Source organism: Montipora capricornis, chromosome 2, assembly GCF_036669925.1.
Source record: "Montipora capricornis isolate CH-2021 chromosome 2, ASM3666992v2, whole genome shotgun sequence".
NCBI lineage: Eukaryota > Metazoa > Cnidaria > Anthozoa > Scleractinia > Acroporidae > Montipora > Montipora capricornis.
Window position 1 is genome coordinate 45,310,349 of NC_090884.1, and position 21,962 is coordinate 45,332,310.

General features: G+C 41.0%; 2 protein-coding genes across 2 annotated transcripts in view; both read right to left on the bottom strand.

The window, feature by feature from the left end:
• Nucleotides 1–7,894: 7,894 nt before the first annotated feature.
• Nucleotides 7,895–17,605, bottom strand: LOC138023922 (mechanosensory protein 2-like). The gene is made up of 8 exons (XM_068871011.1): nt 17,449–17,605; nt 15,308–15,408; nt 15,088–15,160; nt 13,816–13,898; nt 12,513–12,716; nt 11,226–11,281; nt 10,953–11,031; nt 7,895–10,737 (listed from the first exon to the last, which is right to left on the bottom strand). The coding sequence occupies exons 1-8, from the start codon at nt 17,459–17,461 to the stop codon at nt 10,543–10,545; spliced, it is 804 nt and encodes a 267-aa protein (XP_068727112.1). The 5' UTR covers nt 17,462–17,605; the 3' UTR covers nt 7,895–10,542.
• A 1,798-nt stretch (nt 17,606–19,403) lies between these two features.
• Nucleotides 19,404–21,962, bottom strand: part of LOC138023916 (mechanosensory protein 2-like) — a 21,108-nt gene continuing 18,549 nt past the window's right edge. Inside the window, exons 7-8 of the mRNA XM_068871002.1 lie at nt 20,994–21,072; nt 19,404–20,748 (exon numbers count right to left, since the gene is read on the bottom strand). Coding sequence (XP_068727103.1) covers nt 20,551–20,748; nt 20,994–21,072 — 277 coding nt within the window. The 3' untranslated portion in view covers nt 19,404–20,550. The remainder of the gene's footprint in view (nt 20,749–20,993; nt 21,073–21,962) is intronic.

Sequence of the window (21,962 nt, forward strand, 5' to 3'; positions counted from 1 at the left end):
AAATTATTTCTAACATAATCTGGTAATGCTGAATGGGAAGATTTCACCGTCCCGTTTCTGCAAAAAAAGACAATATACGTTGATTTAAGGCTCAAAGAAATGCCTTAGATCGTTGCCATGGTAACGCTATTTTGGAAGAAAATATAATGTGAGAAATCTACGATGGGTACTTGATACCCTGGCCAAATTTCGAGCCTCCTTAAACTTTACCGAGTTTGTCTACTTTACGTATCTAAAATTAAAAGGTAAAGTAAGTTACACGCCGGACTGACTCACGGCCCTTGACGTACGCAGTGGAAGCGATCAGCATTTCATGATACAATCCTGGTTTTTACGATTGCCAAAGCACACAAAACTTTCTGAATCCGTTTACTTTAATCCACACTGAAAGGAAGGAAGGAATAGACTTCTGAACAAAAGCGCTCAGCCTGGTTGGTCAGACAAATTAGTAGCCAAAAGGAGACTATAAGGCCAGTAATCAGTGGCAAAAAATGAAATAGGAAACACGTGCAATATATGACGGAAGAATCAAAGTCTGTATCACCATGATGGAAGTCGTGAGTTGTTTGAGCTGCTTGAGGTATACAGTGTTTCTGTTAACATAACAACAAAACAATGCGAAGTCATTAAGGTTGCTTGTGCGGCAAGGAGGAAAGGAGGTGAGAGTTTTTCAACTTCAATAGGGTATTGTTTCAAGAATTTATAAATATGCCTCCCTAACAACGGGGCGCGTCCACCAAGTTGTTTTAGGGGAGAATCTGATCGACACGGATCTAGTGTCTTTTCATGCTGAAGTTTACGGGACAGTCCCCTGTGTAGCTGTCCACGGAAAGCCAAGTGCCTCCCTGGATGTCAGGAGGGAGAGGAGACTGTGAGTGAGGCTCATCTCCTTGCTGACCATGATCGTGTGTTTGATCAGGCCGTCAAGCTGCTCAATCTGAGGGTGACCGGGGCTCAGCTGTTGCAATGAGGGCCTTCAACCGCTGGAAACTTCAGAGCACAGGCGACTGTTAGGCTGCCGCTCCAGGACCTCCAAGACAGGCTCTCGGAGGCACTGACATTGCACCAACCCACCGTTTACGTACCAATCAAAGGGAGACGCGCACATCTCCGTGGCTGGTGTCCACTTTCCTCCGCCAGGCAAGTCGTGGCCTTTTTGCGCTTTGTCAACAAAGGAAGATATTGAAGATTGCTCACATTGATGGAAACACTGCATCTCTAAATCAGAACACACCTCTGTGTGTGCACTTCCGGAAGAACTTTCCAAATGCAGACACACTGAGATTTCATGACACCAACTACCCAAGCCAAAACAACACCGTGTTAGAGTTGAAAAACAGCCACCAAACGCCTGTGTTCACTACAGGGTCGACATGTATCCCAGCATCTGATATTTGGACGAAATGAAGCAAGCTTTGGGTCTTCTAACCTCGGCGGTTAGAACTAACCAAGGAGACAAGGCAGGCAGCAATCAGCCGCCGGCGCGTGACCTAATCCACTTCAAGCTGGAACTGACGCCAAACCAGTGAAATTCCCAGTTTAAAAACAGCAGCATCCGATCGATTAGGGATGTCCCCATACCTTCGCCCAATTTGAGCTTCGTCTTTCGACAATTCACCGAGAAAGGCGATACTGAAAACCATAATATGCGCGTCGATTCAAATCCACCAATCCGCGTATCGCGACCGTTGACAGTTCAAAAACACAACCCTGCCTCGATACGCTGATTGGTGATGTGCTCTGATTTTTTTTGCATACCTCAAATGCCTTTGGTTGAGAATTTTGCACCGGTCATGTTGAGAAAGCTTTATTAAGGGAGACCCATCATATCAGGCTGCGAAGGCCCCACTGTAAGGATCTGATCATTTGTTGATCACCTACTTCAGCCTATTGCTAAAATACAAAAATCATACCTCAAAGATACCACAGATTTCTTAAATTTTATAGAGAAAACTAAAATAGCACAATCCTTCTCTCAATGGAGGTTACTAGCCTTTACAGTAACATCCCGCAGGAGGAAGGAATCGCCATTGAATGAAGAACATACGAAACATTCTATGGAAACAAACCTCCGACTCCGACCCACTTCCTCAGAGACTTAAAAGACTTATCTTGAAAGAAAATTTCCATTTCTACGGGAAAAACTCGCACGTCTCCAAACGCACGGAACCGGAATGGAAATAAAAAAGGCAGTAACTTTTGCTAACATCTTCATGACGGAAGTTGAGACTGATATCGTCAACCAAAGTCCTTACAAACCACTTATTTGGAAACGATACATTGACCACATCTTTTCTCTATGGAACATAAACAAAGAAGCGATAAACAAATTCACGGAGCTAGCGAATAGCTTCCATCCTACAACAAAATTCACGGCTGAGATTTCAGATACTGAAATAACATTCTTGGATACATGTGTATACAAGGGAGACCGATTCAAAAAGCACTCTATTCTTGATGTGCGCACGCACTTTAATTAAACCGACAGAGACTTTCCAATACACGCACTTTAACTCCTGCCACCCTCCAAGTGTCAGGAAAGGCTTCATCAAAGGCGAAGCCGTAAGGCTTCTTAACTCTTCAAAAGCGAAATTTGAAGAACACATCGTATTAAGCAAACAAAGATTAAGCCACAGAGGTTAGCCAGATAATCTTTTGAACATGACTCTATCGGAAGTCAATTTTAGCCAAAGAGTGTCGGATCTACAAAATAAACAAAAAACGCGCAAAAGAATGTTGTCGTTTGTTACAGAATACCGCCCATCAATGCCTGATCTCAAACATATTCTTATGAACAAATGGCGTTTTATACAAAACCAGCCCTTACTAAGAAAAATCGTTAAAAACCCTCCCCCTCGTTTCATATAGAGACGGGAGGTCTTTGAAAGATGTACTCGTTAGAGCAAAGTCAGACAGACCCCCCTAAATACTCACTAACCTGAGGGTGGTGAGAAGAACTCTGCGGTTAAACCAACGCTACAGGTGTCCCACGATGCAGTGTCCCCGTGTCATTTCCAGGGGGCCTTGGCCGTCTTCGTGCTTAGCCGCACTTAGTCCGGCACTGTGAGAAAAGAAGTGACTGCGAGGGTTCTCTACCCAAAAACCTGACAACCTCCCCTGTGGTCCGAAACACAAAGCTCGCAGTTGTGCCCAGCATCCCTTGGAGAGGCCCTGCCACTCCCCCCCCCCCCAGCTCTTTGAGCCCTTTTCCCACCCCGCTCACAACGATGCTCGCACTGCTCGCACTGATGGTAACCCCCGCGACCAAAGCGACAACAGCAAGGGTGAACCCATGCTGGGACGTTCCCTCCTCTAATTCTTCTCTCTTGGCTTCAAGTTGGTTGAGCCGCTCTCGATTGTTTTGTACACTGCTCACAGGTGTTTGAATTCTCACTGTCGTCACTGACGATCAAAGAGTCTTCGGCGATTCTTCCCTCCTCTTCACTCTGCTCCTGCTGGTTGCCTCCCGGGTTGGACCAAGAATTTTCATGGACTGGTTCGACAGATCTGTGTTGACTGAGCCGTCTGCCTTGAACAGAGGCTTTGGTTCCTCCCCTGCAGCCCGGCAACCATCTTTTAGGTGGTGCCATCTCTCATTTTCAGTTTACACTTTCAGCAACTTCCCATTCTCTCCGTAGTTTGGGTGGTCCTCGCCCCGGGCATGCTCGCCCTCTGCTTCAACCTGTCTGTGAGCTGGCGGGCGAACAACCCCATTGTGAAAAACGTCTCCCATGCTCTTGTGAACAGGCTGTCACTGAAGTTCACTGGCAAGTACGTCCAGGACTTAAACCATTTCTACCTCCTCAACTTATTCTCCGACCTCTTGACCAAGAGAACCGAGAGAACTGCCTTCTTCCTAAGCTCAGGTCCAGGGGCGGCGGATGTGGCATCCTGCGTAGCTAGTGGTTTTGCTGTTGCAGAATGCGAGAGATCTCGATTGGCAAAAGGCTGGGAAAAGCGTAAAAAAGAACCTCCTGCCAGGGTTGACTGCCTTCTTGATTTCCAACATCATTTGCATATTTGAGGAAAAGGACAGTTCTAAATGTCTTTTAACTTTAGGCAAAGGAAGCAATTTATTCAGGCAGAAGAAAAAGTCTCTTATGAACACGTGTCTTCTTTTTCAAGCAGGAAGGGACGCAAATCTATGGAGCAAAAAAAAATCACTATTATTTTGGAAGCTTCGAGCAACCCGGATTAAATTTTCGATTTCTCGCAGTGGTGAAAAATTTCGCCTTCTAACCAGACCATAGAAGATTTAATTAAAGCCCCACTACAGAAGTTTTAGTGGATATTATCACCCCAAGTGGGGGTGTGGAAACGTTGAGCTCATTTCAGGATACAACTAAATCAATGATCATGAATGTAAGTGGGAAGAAATGGCCAATCGTGGCCAATGCGGCCTTGGCGCATCCTTACCAACAGTCGACCGACAGACGACCAACAGCTTCTTGAGGGAGCTTTTCTTCAAATTTTCTACAAAACCAGGTGGACAAGAACTTGTTCAAGATGTTACACAGGTACCAGCTTAAGATGTTGCATGGATCACCTGGGTTGTGCCCAAAACAGTCGCGGTGAAATGTCCGGGCAGGGTGACCGCAGGAAGACACCTGACCAAATGGAATTGCAAAAACAGAGCAGGAAATCACGCAGATGGGCGCATTGGGTAAGCGGAGGTGACTCTATTAGGGCAAGCAGAAGGCCAGAGGGACTCAGACATGCCTAGGTTCTTTATGCTCTTCACCACAGGCTTCATCCCTCGCTGCTCGGACTGTACTTCAAACGCTGCAACGTCTTGGCGAAGCAAGGGTCGCTGTGGACAGTTTGTTGTGTGCCTGTCATGCCTCCCCCGCTGCAACAAACAAAAGGTGGAGGTGCCATAGGCACTGTTTGGGATGGACTAGCATTTGAATACACACTGCACCCGGCATTCACAATAATGGCCAAGAGCAAGCTTGCGAGAATACTTGTCGATGGTATGGCGATCACCGGGCTGGCAGCTGGCATTGGTTTTTTTGGCCAAAAAGACATCAAGGGATCCATGACCAACGACCCCAGTTCGAACATAATGAACTACGTGAAGTTCACCGCTGTCATTGCCAACACGTGGCTGCAAAAAATACCTCCAGTACCACCGGAACGTCCTCCCTAAGCCGACTTAGAGCGCTGCCCCATTTGTATCGGCATGGCAACAATTGCAATTATGATGGGCCACCCTCAACCCCACAGCATTCATCCAGGGTAACACCCCATCTACAGGGCAGGCAGAAGCCGAAAAGGAGAGGCCTGACCAAGCAATGGAGAAATACCAGGCAGCTGTCGCCCATTTCCAAGAACAACCAGGAAAAGCTTCAGGACTTGATCACAAGGAACGACAGGGTGAAGCGCAGGTGACAACTTCACCAATGTGGACTATGTGCTTTAGCTGTACAACTAGACGCATGAGTCCCGGTTCTTCAACTTGAACATGCCAAGCAGTTTGCAAAAGACTGATTTCTTAATAGTTCCAAAAGACATTTTTTCTGCATCTGTTTGCTCTTTGCAAACCATGTCCGACACAAAGCTGTCAAACATTTACTACATCTCCCCCAGCTAATGGAAAGGTCGCATAGCCATCAAAAACCTCTCAACTGCAGCCAAGGCCGGTCTCTGAAGATGTGGCCAGAGCTTGCCTAAAGAAGCAGACCATCTGGCAGATACATTTGCCTGTAGCAAGGCGCATCCCACGCCCTAGATTTGATGTCAAAGTGCCAAACAAAGTGCACCAGGCTGACCTTCTCTTTCTGCCCCATGATATTCTGGGCTGGACGACCCGGACGTATACTCTCACAGTCATGGAAGTGGCCTCGCGCTACGAGGAGGCTGAGCCTCTGACCGCAAAAGAGGCCTCAGCTGGCAAAAGCTCCACCAGGTTGACCCGGGCCACGAATTTATGGGCGTGGTCAATCAGCTGCTGGCGAAGCACAAGTCGATGTCAAATGTGGCAGGGTCTATGTCCGTCATGATCAGGCATTGAAGAGTGTGTAAACAGGACCTTGGCCGAGCAGCTCTTTGGGTACCAGTACACCCAGATTTGCCTTCCTTCCAGGTAAAGGTCAACTGAGGAGGTTGCCAGACTGCCTGCCATTGTTGCGGAATTGAATGGAGAAGTGAAAAGCCCAAGAACCCTATGAAGGCCTCAAAAGTGGCACCAAAGCCCTCCTCAGTTCTTCCTTATCAGTTTGGAGGAGCAAAAGCTCCCAACAGCCGTTGGTGTTCGTTACTTCTACCAGCCTGGAAAGCTGAAGGGCGGCCGTCGCCGTACAACGAACCCCGTTCGGTCTCTCCAAGTTTTGCGGCTTGGATGCTGCGTCACCAAGCCTGGTGGGCCTGTCCTCCACTACTTGTTGGGCTGTCCGTGAGGAACCTGCTTGTGCTGCCCCCAGACACTCAACAGCCATTGGATGGGGTTCTCAAGCCACAAGCAATAAACTCGTCAAGGGGGTGTAAGGCACTGTGTCTTTGTGGCCATAGGCCAGTGTCCACACCATTTTCGGCGATGCAATGCATGCTGTTGAAGGGAGACCGCAAGTCCTTTTTCAGGTGCTGCCCAGAGATGCGATGACGCTCGGACTGTAGCACATCCATGCCGTAGCGGAAGGTCTTTTTGGCAAAGAGGGACTCTGTACTACAATACTAATATCATCACGTTTTAGTCTTACTCTTATACAGCAGTGGGAAGATATGATATAGTTTATACCCAACTCGGTGTTACGTGCCTTGTTCATTAACTGTTTACCATTTCATATCCAAAGCGAGCTCATGGAATAATTTTTTTTAATGCCCCTGATTTGTGCTTTGGGGAGGTTAAAGGAACACAAACTGGCTTATTCAATAAATCTACGATTCTTGTCAAGTCACTGCTAGTTTGTTAAGTTTTAACTATCCAACGCTTGAAAAGTTATGACTGTAGGCTCTCGGTAACCAATCAGGTGGTATTAATTTAAAGTTTATTTTTAAAAAAAGCAATTTAACAAGTGATGTACATTAATTAACGACTCATCACGCAGCGATGTGATAGTTTTCTTATGACTGATGGCGCAAATGATTTGGACTGACCGTGGACTTATTGAGGATGCGTTTTTTCCCTCTATTCCGGTGGGTCAAAAAAGCAGATAAGTGTGTAGCACAGCTCCGCTTTGGTATTAAACACGCCACTCATTGTATTGTTGGAGTTAAGGCTATGCCTGATAAAATTGAGGGAATCATGAATCCTGCAAAGCTAAATCATTATCGTGTGCTCCCTTGGGTGATTTGGAATGCAGTGATTGGAGAGGGATCAATAACTCTGTAACTGATTGGTTTAGTCAGTTGGCGAAGTAAGTCAGAGTAGAAAAATGGTAACAGTTCTACAAACGTCAAAATCTACTTATTGCAAGTAATTGCTTTGAGCTCAATTTTGGAAGACGATACACGTGGGAATCTCTCGGTGATTGATCACATCCTAGTCAGGAACAAGTATCGTGAACAGTGTGAATAATTCTGCAGCAGGTTCAGAAGCTGACTGCGACTCGGATCATAACCTGGGCCCAGTTGTTCAAGGCCCGATTAAGCTAATCCTGGATTACTGGAAACATAAATTGCAGTTTATTTATTGGTTCAAAAATAATTCCAAAAGACTTTCGTCTTCAATTTTGACTAAGACTCTTGCTTTCCTCCTGCTTGAAAATTATAACGTTAAGGTTTGCTTGGAGGGCAAAATTCAAACCCGAGTTGGTATTTAATCACGGATTAGTGGTAATCGGCTTTTGAACAACTGGGCCCTGGCTGTAATGAAGGCAAAGCTAACGCTTAAGAAAATTGTTGGCAGAGAGAAGATCCTGAAGTGGAGCAGTTGTTGAAATGGATAGTTGACCAATTGGAGGTGGATAAAGTGATAATTTTATTGTCGCATTATGTACTGGTTAAATATTGGTTACAGCCTTAAGCACATGCAAGCTCACAATTAACACGAGAGCATGTTGAGAAACGTACATTTTCCCACCTCATGACCACATTGGTGGTGCTAAATTACATTTAAATGCCATGTTCCTTTGTCTCAGAGGTCCTCACTTGAATAGCTCTCAAAGCTAACTTTATGTAACTACAAAATGGAAGGCAAAACGGTTGAAATGTGCTTTTGCTCTCATTCTTATTGGCAAGAATTTCACGAAGTGTTTTTGTCATTAGTACTTTTCATTAGAACACAAGACACTATTTAACGTTTACGCAAACATAACCTGCCTAAGTGCTTCTGCTTGGGTCACCGAGTAAAGCGGCCTTAAGGTGGCTTACTTCAGTTGTCCGAAGAAAAAATATCAAAATTTTGAAATCTGTGAAATTAAAGAAAAATGATGTCTCTTGTGAAGTGTTGGTCACTGCAATTGATGTAAAATGTAATTTTACTCACAAATAAATATAAATCAGGGGAAAACGCTTAATATAGTGACGCATTTCCTGGAGGGGGGACTGGAAACTAGACATTTCAAAGGCCTTTTCTCAAAACCTTGCCGTACAACCAGGGTTAAAATTTTGCGAATTAGTAAACAACATGTAGACAAAACCGTCAACATTTTTTCAAAAAGTTCTATCAGACAGTTTTTCAGTTATTATTAAAATGGACGAAAATCGACGTTTTTGTCATTTGTGAAAAACCTGTCTAGCAGATTTAACTATTTATTTCTCTACATAATTATTTTTTCTCGCTTTCGGAAATCCTGAAATTTTGAGGTGGGGTTGTACGGCTGGTTTTCGAGAAAAAAGCCTTTGAAGTTTCTAGTTTCTAGTCCCCCCTCCAGGAGCTCGGTCACTATGTTTAGCATTTTCCCCTGATTTGCATTTATTTGTTCGGTAAAATTACATTTTACATCAATTGCAGTGACTAACACTTCAGAAGAGAGTTCCAGATGCTTTAATTTCACAGATTCCAAAACCTTGATCTTTTTCTTCGGAAAACTGTAGTAAGCCACCTTAAATGCTTGGATGTTTCAGAACCCCTCTACCTGCCTTTCCACATGGTTGCAAGCAAGAACACAAAATTCGTAAAACACTTCCCTTGTTGAAAGAACTTCTAGAAATGGGCGGGCTCTCTTCACCATTTTCTCAAATCCCATGATAATACATCTCCTTTACCCCTCAAAATAAATATTTGCAATTTCTCCTGGGACATGAAGCTGTTTGAAAACAATGCCTGTGCCAATCGTTTTTGTTTGGGGGGGGGGGGGGGGTAAACAAGGTGTATTATGGGATTTGAGGAAGTAGAGAATGTCAAAAATGACTTCTTCAGTATTATCACTTCATGCAAGATGATTACTGTTAGAGGTGACGTAATCGTTGACTTACAAGGGCATAAATCGTACACAATTCGCTGAGCCATCATGCTAACAGCTATTATTGTCAAACTCTAATAGAATAATAAGAAGGCTGTTTGTGTCTAAAATCTAATTTTGATTTAGAAATTTGTCGTGCCTAGTAGCCTTTTTCTACCCGAAACTAAAGAAAAGATTTGCATTCCCTGAAGCTGCCAGCCATTGTCCAGGCACACCACTATGGCTGCTCTAATTTCAAGTGAAAATGCAAGCTACAGTGGCTTTACTCGCAAAATTGTGGGGAAACTAATGCCCTGGTCTGGTCGGTTCCATTTCTAGCTCAAAAGCAGTCATGTGTAAACTCCATGACAAATACACCTACTGCGCAACAAACACTTACGATATTGCGAGCCAAAACAAAGCTATTACAATGGTTCAAAATACAACAAGCACGAAAATTAAACAATGGAAACGATGGAGCCCAATTCTTAGAGCTGCACCATACCAACATCCTATACCTGTCCACTAAAATTAATGGCTGTCAACAGCTGCATGGTATCTGGATACTGTATGCTTACCAATCTTTTCATTTATATCACAGGAGACATGTGTTAACAATTCAGACAAAAGTGAACGTTTTCATATCGTCCTCATGAACCACAAGCTAACATTCACACGCTGAAGTAATATTTGCCAAAAGGAGCAAGAAAAAAACATTAAAATTTTTTCCTTCCACAACTTTTCATTTAAAGGCTGAATGCAATGAAATCTACTTGAAGCTTGAATATGTTAGAAGTCTTGATTTTTTGTTGCAAAAAAATTTACCATGATGATATTAAAATTTTCTTCAACTTCAGTGATACAGAATTAAACACTATGTGCACGATTTTATTGGCTATCATGATACAATAGAACGCCACTTCTGTGTATTTTAGAATAAAATAACTTCAACAAAAAAAGGTTACCAAGGATTTAACCTTTGGCCTTGGTAAAAAATGACTCTGAACACCAAACAAAAAGCTGGAAATGTGTATGAATATTACAGTGTACCTGACTACAAAATCTGAGGGCTGTTGTGTTAATAGTATCCTAACCTACATTAAACAACCCACAAATTAAACAATTCAGTTCAAAGAACTTAAAATTACAAAACACTGACTTCAGTCAATGGTGGCGACCCAGATGGTCGCTGATATTCCAGTTTCTTCTGGCCATCTAGTCATTTGTTCTCAGGCAAGAATCTGCTGAGGAAGTCAACTGGAAGTGGGAAGATGATGGTGGAATTCTTCTCAGCAGAAATGGATGTCAGCGTCTGCAAGTAGCGTAGCTGAAGAGCTGAAGGAGACTCTGAGATAATGTCTGCAGCTTCCTTCAGAGCTCGGGAGGCATTCATCTCTCCTTCAGCAGCAATTACCTACAATCAAAAATGAAATTAGACTGAAAAACTGGAATGATTAAAGGCCAAATAGAAATCCAAATAACAAGATAACACCCAGTCATCATATAAGGTGTCTTAAAGATGTCTATTCTGTCATGCATGTTAGTTAATCTTTTCATCAAACTTTTAAGACCAAGACAATTGTAGATCACTCCTTTTGCTGTTCACCAAGACAAGAAAAGAACAGTCACCTTTGCTCGTGCATCACGGGTGGCTTCAGCCTCAGCTGCCATGGCTCGCTGCAACTGCTGGGGAAGACGAACATCTTTCCTGCATTTCAACAAATTAGAAATAATTATTGTTTAAATAAGAATGCAAATGACTTGCACATCAGAATCATGCAGTGACTGTCTAGCAAAAAAAGGACTGTTGGTGACAACACTGACAACCTACACGTAAGCTACCTAGATTGTCAACATTCTTGGCAAGCAGAGGTTCCATGTTATTGGTTAATGTCTACTTACACTTCCACACGCTCCACCTTTACACCCCAGGGATCAGTGGCTTCATCCAGTGAAGACTACAGAAAAAATAGCACTTTCTTTCAAATGACTGAATGAAAATCAAACTTGCCAGTAACAATGATAGTATGACTTGATTGCTTGTTTGAAAGTTGCTACAAGTATTAAAGAAATCATGCACAAACTTCCACCCTCCCAACATTTTGTCTTTGGCCTTCATTCTGGATTACAGTCGAGCTATGTCACACATAACCAGTAGTTTTGAAATTTGAACTGATAATTCAAATATGCATGCCAGTTTCGAACTTTGCTTTTGAGAATCTGACTTCCTGTGGATATTTTTCTTGGTACATCGAAAATACGTGTAGTTAGCTGTGATCTTTTGTTTATTACAAAACAAACGTTTGAAAAGTGAAACCTATTTCCACCATTTGGTGAATTATTGTGCAGTTACTGTGCATTTTTAGAGGTACCTTTCAGAAAAACTTTCCATTCAAATCTTGGAAGCTCCAAAGAGGAATTCGAATGTTAATTTCAATCTTGTGGATACTAGTCACGCATGACAAAGCTTGACTGTAATGCCTAAGTCACACAAGGAGCTTGGGTGCTGAGGAATGTGAAGCTGGAACCCCTGACCCCAAAACATGAAAGAGCCCTAAAAAATGTTCAAATTTGCCTCCAATTGTCTTGATAATTTGGGTATAAACCATACGAGTTATGTCTTGCATGTGTTCACAATCAAAATGTCCACCCCACACTCCGCCTGGGTGTTAAGTTTTTCAAAACAACTTTCTGCCATTTTCAGCAGTATCATAGTTAAAGTCACTAGGCCTCGTTTTGATGCCCAGAAAGCTGGAAATCATATTTCAAAGCTTCTAGATTTCAAAATTTTCTGGGGGACCATGCCCCAGAGTCCACTAGGAGAGGCGGTGTTATTGCCACATCAGCCTACTCACATATGGGTAGACACCAACTCAAAATGTCACTGAAAGCCTGCAATGGCTCACCAGCAGACCACGCCGTACACCCATAAAATGCCAACACCACGGAAAGCACTGAGTACAGTTGCTCCAAGTCGTTAACCACATTAAATTACGTTCAACCTTATTGGCAAAAATTTCCACAGGAAGGGAGAAAACGTTTCTACAGATGTTAAATTGTTCATTTGACAAACTTTTAAATAATTGGGCTAAGCCCAAAAACCTAAGAGCCTGTGAACTAAACTACTGGAGGGCAATTAAAAAAAGTCCACACTATGATTATTATTTTGTTTGTGAAATATCCAGAGACCTGCATTGCCCTGCTTATTTCCTCACGATCTGCCAAGATTTCACTCAGGTTTTTTGTGCCCAGAAAGTTACGCAATGTGGTCTGCGCCAACAGACGAGTGGACTGATCAGCCTTTTCAACGTTTGTCACTGACATAGTAGGGTCACTGATTCTGAAGTAAACCACTGCATCAACGGCAACTGTGACACTATCCTTTGTCAAAATCTGTTGCAACAGAAAGAAAGAGTGCATCAAGGCTTGGTTGGTGGTGACTTTAATAACAAGCCATTGTTTATGTTAACCTTGTTTTGCTCTCACTAGAGGGATCTCCGATGCACAAGATGTTTATCAAAACAACTACTATCAAAAAGGCACCCCACAAGAGGAAGATTTTTGAAATCTTATAAGGGATATTCGCTCAAAAACGTTTTACTGGGGTAAAGCTGGGTTGAACACGATGCTGAAGTATTTTTAGTCAACAAAAGCCCCTCAAAGAGTTACCACAAGCTACTGAATAAGGAAACATTATTGCTTGCAGCCATGATTGTCACATTTAATTAAAGCACTGAATTCCACTCAGCGCAGCTTGCTTAAAGGCCCACCTTCAACCGACAGGCTTTGCGTGCTGTAGAACAATTTTCATACAATGTAATAAAAAAGGGGGGGGGGGGGGGTCACCATGCTTGTTTACATGGTACGATGTTGAAAATTGCCACGCACCACCAATATTGGACAAATTTAGCTCGAATTCCAACGTATGATGCAGAGTCTGGTGTCACTCTATGGTTAATTCAAGTATGTACCTAAAAAAATGTATTGGAATGCCTTTGTGAGTACTTTACACTCCAAAATGGATCCTTCCATACAATTTTATGAAATTGCCAAAAAACTGGCTGTAGATTTTTGCTAATTTCTTCACTACTCCATGAAGACACTGTCCTCAGCAAATTCTTGAAATAAAAAATGGGGTCACCATACTCGTTTGGGAAAAAATAGCCATTCCTTGACGGATTAGGCTTGACGTAGGGTAATGCAAAACCAGGAAACACCTTAAGCAGCTTCTTAGCCAGGTATTGTAGATTCATTTTTTTTTGGTTAAACCACTGGCACCGCATGATGACCCACAATGACATAATACAGTTTGCGACTCAAATTTTCAAACTTGAGACTAAATTTTCATATCTGGTAGCTACATTGCAACTGGATTTTTTTTTTAATTTCGAGCGCTGCCTTACATGTATCTCTCTTAAGGCAATTTAGCAAAACACCATGTTGTAACCAAAGTTCATGTACAGTATTTCTAAATAGTGATATTTCATATTACCTCTTGTGGGGGCACGTCAAATGACACAGTCCTGAGATCAACTTTCTGATATGAGTCAATACAGGGCAGAATGAAAAACAATCCTACAAACATAAAAGTATTGAAGGGCCGCAGCCAGGGTGAAACAGTTGAAATTTAAAAAACGATCTCTGGTTAAAGTGATTAAAACTACGAGCTTTCGACTGCCCAAAGTGCAGTCTCCGACGAGTAAAATGAATGATAAGAAAGCGATGAAATAATTTGAATAAAGAGCGTGAATTGTAAAATAATAAAAGTGTGGCATACCAGAGTGACACCTAACGCAGATAACAATTCTTGCCTGTCACCTCTGTAATACAACATTCATTTTAACAAACATTCATAACCATTTACATTTTTATTATTTCGCAATTCACACTTTTTATTCAAATTTTTTCATCGCTTTCTTATCATTCATATTACCCGCAAAGACTGCAGTTCGGGCAGTCAAAAGCTCGTAGTTTTTAATCATTTTAGCCAAAGATCGTTTTTTAAATTACAATCCTACAAACAAGTAAGCAATAATATTTCCCATTTGAAAAGCTTTGTCCAAACTTAATGGAAAAGAAAAATCTAATAATAAGATTCAAAGATTGGAAAAAACACCATTGACCTATTACAACTTACTTTGTCTCCTATTCATATTCTGATGCAGCAGTTACAGACAGCAGGATTGTATTAATTTCATATTATTTTGTCCACAAATATTTTAACAACAGCTGTATATCCCCAAAAAAGAAATTTGCATGGGAGAAACCAGGTGGGTAATTCAAGATTTCACTTGCCCAAAAGGGTTTGTCATGCCAGCGAGATCTCACCAAGAGTTGCAAAGAGTATAAAAAAATTGCTTACACACATTGTTCTATTTCATTCAAGAATTTAAGATTTTATCAATTCAGCATTAATGACGAAATATGTAAAAATGTAGAGCAGTGAAACTTTAATATTAGTAAAAACTAAAGAAAAAATAATTAAACAAAATTAGTTCAGTATTCAAAGATTCCCTGAATAGACCTAATCGGCTAACTCAATGTTGTACCCAATTCAAACCCTTTGGGAATAAAACGTTTTGTTCCAGGTATTTCCATATCATTTACATATGAATGCTACATTATCATGCAAATACAACACACAAAGAATCTTAATCCCGGGAGATTTGAATTGGGTACAACATTGAGTTAGCCGATTAGGTCTATTGCTATGAACTCTGCAAAAGAAAATGGATGCATGTACAGGCCCCCTTTCAGATTTTACCTGGTCCTTTGGCTCCACCTGCCATAAGTCGACCCAGACGGAAAATGACTGCTCTCTCGTATTCCTGAACAATCTGCATGATGCGAGATAACCCGAAAAAAATTACTAATAATACAGATACAATGTAGTTACCGTAATGACACCATGCAGTAGAAGAAGTACAACTCTAAGTTTTGTCTTTATTAGCAAATAGCTACTGACTTAAAATTATACACCCTACCTTCATGCAGAAACATAATGACAAAGGCAATGTACAAATAAAGATGAGCAAGGACAGAGCTGTTAGTATGTAATCACAAATACCACGCTCCGGAGATTCCCCTGGAAACAATAAAATTAATTTTTTTGCCGTAAGTATGCACAAGCACTTTGTCAAACAAAGGCCTTGACTATAAATAGCTGCTAAAGGGGACAGTTTTTGAGTTGATCTAGATATTGATAACCCATTCACTCCCAAAGTGGCTGTCACTGATGAGTAAAATGGTCTGGCGCTAGGCACGGTAAAATCTCAGAAGGAAAAGGGTTAACTTCAAGGATGGTGCTCAAAGTGAATACTTCCTCCTCTCCGAAAACAAAACTGGGGAGCTGTCTTAGTCAAAGAAATTATCCCATCAAGAGGATTGCATTTTGGATAGGCCAATGGCAGGCCCAATCAGCCTGGGAAATGGCACTATAATCCTGTTGTAAAATTTCAAAATCACAACGATTAGTTCTGTGTTGCTATATCTCGCAACCATCCCATAATTACAATAATCTTATTGACATGTTCACCCAGCAGGGTATAATCACTTTGAAAAATGATTACCTGAAAAAATTATTATTCTATTGGTTTTTCTTCTTTGAGTTCAACAGCAAATGGTGATTTTTCATTGATTTGCTAAAATGTGGATTTATAACGCAGACCCTGTTGCATAAACTATTGATTAAAATTCAAATTATGTTGTGTTGGCATTGAAGACATTAACCCAACTGAGTTAACTCTGTCCATATGTCAAAGAATAAAGTGAAATACTTCTTCTATGGACATCATAATGAAATATGTTAATTAAGCTACGGTAATACGAGCAACAAAATCATCCAACAATGCAAAGGAAGATTTGTGATTCTTCTTTACCAGCAGCACTGCTTTTTGTCAAGGAGTGAGATTAATGTATTGCCATGCAGGAAATATCCTTTGGTTTGTTTATTTTTTGCATCTAATAACATGCATGAAGCAATATTTCCCCAAATCAGTAATCAGTACTTGTCACTGTAATAAGGAAATCATCCAAGCATAACATATGTTAAGGTAATAATATAACTGTTATCCAAGAAAAATAAAAAATTCATGGACTTCTAAGTGATCTGAACCTAGAATCTCCATATTATGAGAGCAGTCTCCTCTAATTTATTACCGAAATTAATCTGCTAAAGAACTTGGATTGTTCCTTCATGTATCCGGTCATTTTTTACACAAGACTAAAAGCTTTTCGATGTTCTCTTTTCGGGAATAAAAAGATAAAAAGCAAAACAACCTTTGCATTAATTTTATGAATAATCACTTAAAATTCTTGTAACAATCAACAAGTCTAACAAGTCTGTCTTGTTGTCAAAACAAATTGAAAATGAAGGGTCAGACCGCAATTTAAAATTTTGACCAGTGACTGAGAAAAAAAAATCGACAAAAACACGTCGATGTAATTATATGACAGAATAATTATTATAAGAAGTTCACTTTCAATTAAACATGCACATATGCAAACCGCTTTGAGGCAACGAGGAAATAGCTCTTGGTGGTAAAGTTATAAAATAAATTTACTACGAGGGAGTTTTTTTAATTTTACGGTATTTCCTCGCGTATGTATTCAACATGGACATTCAGATCTCTTTATATGTTACAAAATTTAATGTGATCGTGAAATAAACTACTAGGTAAGCGAGCTTATTATTCCTCAAGTTTACCTGTGTTTAAGTTGAGACCAACCTGGACGCCAAGTATTTCGAAATACATGTTTTGCACGAAAGGACAGAAGACACTCTACAATTGACTTTGCACTCGCTTGCATGTTGAAACCGTTTCGGTTTGATGAAACTGGAGAATTTCAACATCTCCAAACATCGTAAGAAAAAATTACGACAAGAAGGTCTTCCTTGGATAATACGACTTCTGAATGTCCAGTATTTGGTGAAAAGTAACTTAAGTTTGATAAACGACATGCCCACAATATCCTGTCACAGTAACAAATGCTTAAAGCTAGCGCTAGCAGTATTTTAAACAACTTTTTGTCCCTAATAGAGAACAAAAATTGTTCTAATAATTTCATTTTCGAGGAATTATTATATTTGCACATCACTTGAAATAAAAGGGTATGGATGCCTTACCTTCCGATGCCATTTTTCAAACACAGCAATATATTCTTGCAAGTTGCTCGTCAACAAATCGATCGCAAAGTACAAACCCTTCGCTTACAGGTCACATGACTGATAACACACCTGTCCCTCGGATCAACCAATCGCACGAAACTTCACGCGCGACGTCACGCGTGGAAAATCTGCCCACACGCCAGGTAATGGGATCCACACAGGCGATTTATTAATTTTTGCGCTTCACTATTGCCATCTTATGCAAATCCTGCAAAACAGTCAAACTACGTCAAATGATCTGCATCTGCTTCGAGGACCAGAACAAGAGACGCCCAGGTCTAGCCGTGTTTATGAAACGACATCAATTTCCTTGGACCATCTCAGCTTGCCAAAAAGTTGACTCATGACTTGATGCTTCTCTGGTAAGTAAGAATATCAAAGGAATGTTGCTCCAGTTTTAGCCAAGAGAGGACCTCTTGCTTTAGCCGATCACCCCTAACAGTTCACCTCCAAAATTAGAGTGGCATCAATCCACGTGTGATCCTATCCTTGCGTTACAAACTGATACAACCAAGTTTGGAAGGTTGCAAGTAAAAATAAAAAGGGGGGTCACTGCTATCATGTCTCAAATGAAGCTGTGCCTTTTTTAGTGCGTTAAAAAAAATTCACCTGTCAAACGACGAAGAGGTCGTAAGGTCAACTACGCGGACGCCATAATCAGGGATTCTAGCATTGACGCTCACAAATTGGCTACCGCCACGAGGGACTTGTAAGCGGAGATTATAATAGAGTAATTAATATAGTCTATTTCGGCCGAGGACACAGGACGAACACTTTAGCGCTCTAGGGAAGCAGTGCGAGTGAGTAAGCGCATGTTGTTTCCTTGAAACTTTTACAACGTTTTATGTCAACGTAAATAGTTAGAAGGGCCCGTGTTACGGCAGTACAATTCATTAGGTAGTAGTTCCTTATCTCATTTCCACCGCACCGGTGGCTCAGTTGGTTGAGCACGGGCTGTCACGCGGGAGGCCGTGAGTTCAACTCCGGACCAACACCGAGGAGAAAGTGCTGCCTTTGTAATCACATCTGCGAATGGTTAGACTCTCTTATCTTCTCGAATAAGGACGATAAGCTGGAGGTCCCGTCTCACAACCCTTCAATGTTCATAATCTTGTGGGACGTAAAAGAACCCGCACACTTGTCGTAAAGAGTAGGGCATGTAGTTCCCGGTGTTGTGGTCTGTCTTCTGTGATGTATCATGGTTGGGAGGGTAAATGCTCGGAGATATTAGCTACACCAAGCTACTCTAAAAATCCGAGGGTAAATAAAGATATATATGACTTAACGTTAACTTTTTCACCGCCGAGGGCCTCCCCTTTGACGAGTAAAATTGTCTGGCGTTAGACAGAGTAAAATCTATAAGTGTCAATTGGTATTTATGGCGGTGAAAGGGTTTAAACCCAAGTCACAAATCAAAGCTTTGTGACAAAAAAAAAACAGAGTTTGTTGAGCATGACGGTGTCAAGGGTGACGTCAAACTGAAAAGAAAACCCGTCATGAGGCAATATCTTCACCAGGGTTTTCGTATTGTTTTTACTGTTCCACCTCTGAAAGCCCGTAAGAGGCTCCTGGTTTGGCCCTGGTGTGTTAAGTCGTTTTCAAAAGTCTATTCGACAAACAACAGGTGACAAAACAAAATTTCCACGTTAATGCCATCTTTTTAACTTCCCGTAATTTTCACCAATCCAACTTACCAACAGAACCTTTTCAAAAAGACACCTTTCCAAAGTTTCCACTTCGAAAAGAAGTCTCCTTTAATATCAACGTTTTCTGGAATTTCGTTTTGAATCATGGGCGAAAACAAGTTAAAAAGTGTGACTTTTCAAACGAAAAAGAATTAGTTTGGATTGTTGCTAAGGTAACCAAGAGTTATTGGTGTAAAGAAGTGATAACAATGACAACAATGCGGTAAATGCTTTTACAAGCTCAATATTTTATTTTGACCCATAATGTGCGTAAACCGCACGACACGTACAAATTTACCGTCTTGCAATAGCAAATTGTCTTCATAATTAGTCAAGATCCAGTGCATCAAAGCTATTTTATATTCATCCATTAGAAAAGAGTTGCTGGGCAAGAAGTACCCAAACTCCAAACGAAAATTTATCATTCTAATGGCTACATTTTCACGCGCTATAGATTTTTTTAAAACCTTCCAAGCCATTCTTTTGCCTGGGGGTCGGGCCCGACAGATTGCTCGATCATCATCTGACTTAAAGGGTTCGGGGAAACCAACAATTTTTGACACTGGCTGAAAAATATACGTCCAAAGAACAAAGTATTAAGATGTAACGGGATTAGTTTGTAGGGGTAATCAAATTGTGACGAGTGAAAATTTCACTTGCATATTGCCCAAAATCAAATAATTTCCCGAGCCTTAAGGCGATTTCACTAGCCACCATTTGATTAAGTATACCACTTTCAACTTTATTAGCTATTAGTATCATAAGCGACTTGAATAACTCCTTCATTTTCAAACCTGCACGCCATTTTGGCACTGTTGGAAAAGTTGCCATGGCAACATTGCAATTTCACGTTAACGCTGAAATTTTGCGCGGAGCGGTGAGGAGTGCAACGCAAAAATTTGGTTTCATCAAAAGAGTCGATAAAGTTATATAAACCACCGTAAGAAAGATTTGTGACCTGACGTTTCTGGCGTTTGCCACTGGTCAAAGTAAACTAAGGAATTGATAAAGGAGATGCAAGAGCTCTGCACAAAATTATTTGGTGGAATCATGGAGACATGAATACAATTAATTTAATAGTGTATTTATGTCTTCAAAGCTCCTCCATCTCCTATATATAAAGCACTATAGACTTTGTAAAGAACTACATGTCAACCCAAAATTGGGTGACTTAGTGAAAGGTATTGAATTGTCAGTGCAATACTAACTGAAATCCACTCAAACTAACACATTAGTGGCTTCTGCATTAAAGTAGATCATAAAAGTGACTTCAACAGAATAATCAAAACTAATAACACACAGTGTTTACATGGATCTCATTGATAATAAGTGAAAAGAGAGCTAATAGCAAAGCACCACTTCAAAACACAGAAGATTAGCCTTTCCTTTCTGGCAGAAACCTGCTCATGAAATCAACAGGAAGTGGGAACAGGACAGTGGAATTCTTCTCAGCTGAGATGGCAGTCAATGTCTGTAAGTATCGAAGCTGCAGGGCGGATGGTGACTCGGAAATAACATCAGCAGCTTCTTTTAGAGCGCGAGATGCATTCATCTCTCCTTCAGCAGCAATGACCTTGAATAAAAGAAGAAGAATATTAGTGTCAGAATAAAAACACTAAGAACCAAGATATCAAACAAAACAATTAAGATTTTGTGAAAAAAAACTTGTCATTTCATATGGAAAATTAAAATCAAAATTAAAATCATAATAAACCTGTGCTCCAGATTATGGTTTTGCAATAATTACATAATATTACGATAAAAAATGATTATAATCAATGTTACTATAAATTACATGTACCACTTGTTGTAATGTACCTTAGCACGAGCCTCACGTGAAGCTTCAGCCTCTGCCGCCATGGCTCTCTGAAGCTGCTGAGGAAGACGAACGTCCTTCCTTTATATGAATGGAAAAAAACACTTGTTAGTAACCAATAACAATATTATTAACCTATGGATAAAAACCCAGCATGGGAAACAACAGTTTGAAATCACCTTAAAATCTGTGAAAGGTTGCTCTCTGCCAACCCACAGTCGACTATTGATGCACTCAACATTTTCGCATTGAACAATTCTCAATCCTAAGGAAAATCATCTTGTACAAAAACTCTTACTTTACCAACTTGGAACGATTCGAACGTTTGAGTTCCCATGTTGTCAAGGGCAACTTACTTCGTTTTCACGAGTAGCTTTTAGCCATGAAGCCCGCAAAAATCTTCAAATGGTAACGGCTAAATCAAACTGGTGACTGTTACCAGTTAAATGACATCAAAACTTGAAAAGGTACCCTTGGAAACAAAGCAAGTTGCCTTTGACAACATGGAAACCTTAATGATGAACCCTAGTGAACTCTAGTGAGCCCTAGTGTCATAGAGTCATAGTAAATTCTCAAATAAGCTTCCCTTAGGAGACTATTGCAAGAAAACAGCTGCAACAGTTCAGTTTATTGATAGTGCTTTCTGTTCTTCATCTGTTCAGAGTATTAAGTATTTATTAAATTTGCCAGTCAAGCTGGCAGAGCGCCACAACAGCTTGAGCCACTTACTGTGGCCCTTTTTTTATCCTCTCAACTATGATACACAACAGAAGCCCTACCACAACACCTGAAACTACGTGCCCAACTCTTAGCAACAAGTGTGCGGGTTGAACTCACGACCTCCCGCGTGACAGCCCGGTGCTCAACCAACTGAGCCACAGGTCCTGTTATGTTGACACACCCCTTGTTTTAAACCTAACAAGATCAGCCTCATATTATCTTTAAATTTCCTTTCTAATTGAATGCATCTT

Coding starts and splice junctions, on each gene's coding strand:
- LOC138023922 (XM_068871011.1), bottom strand. Junction 11,282..12,512: donor AAATAAGCAGGGCAATGCAG/GTCTCTGGATAT, acceptor TTTTTTCTGTAG/TCTTCACTGGATGAAGCCAC. Junction 10,738..10,952: donor CCCGTGATGCACGAGCAAAG/GTGACTGTTCTT, acceptor TTTTGATTGTAG/GTAATTGCTGCTGAAGGAGA.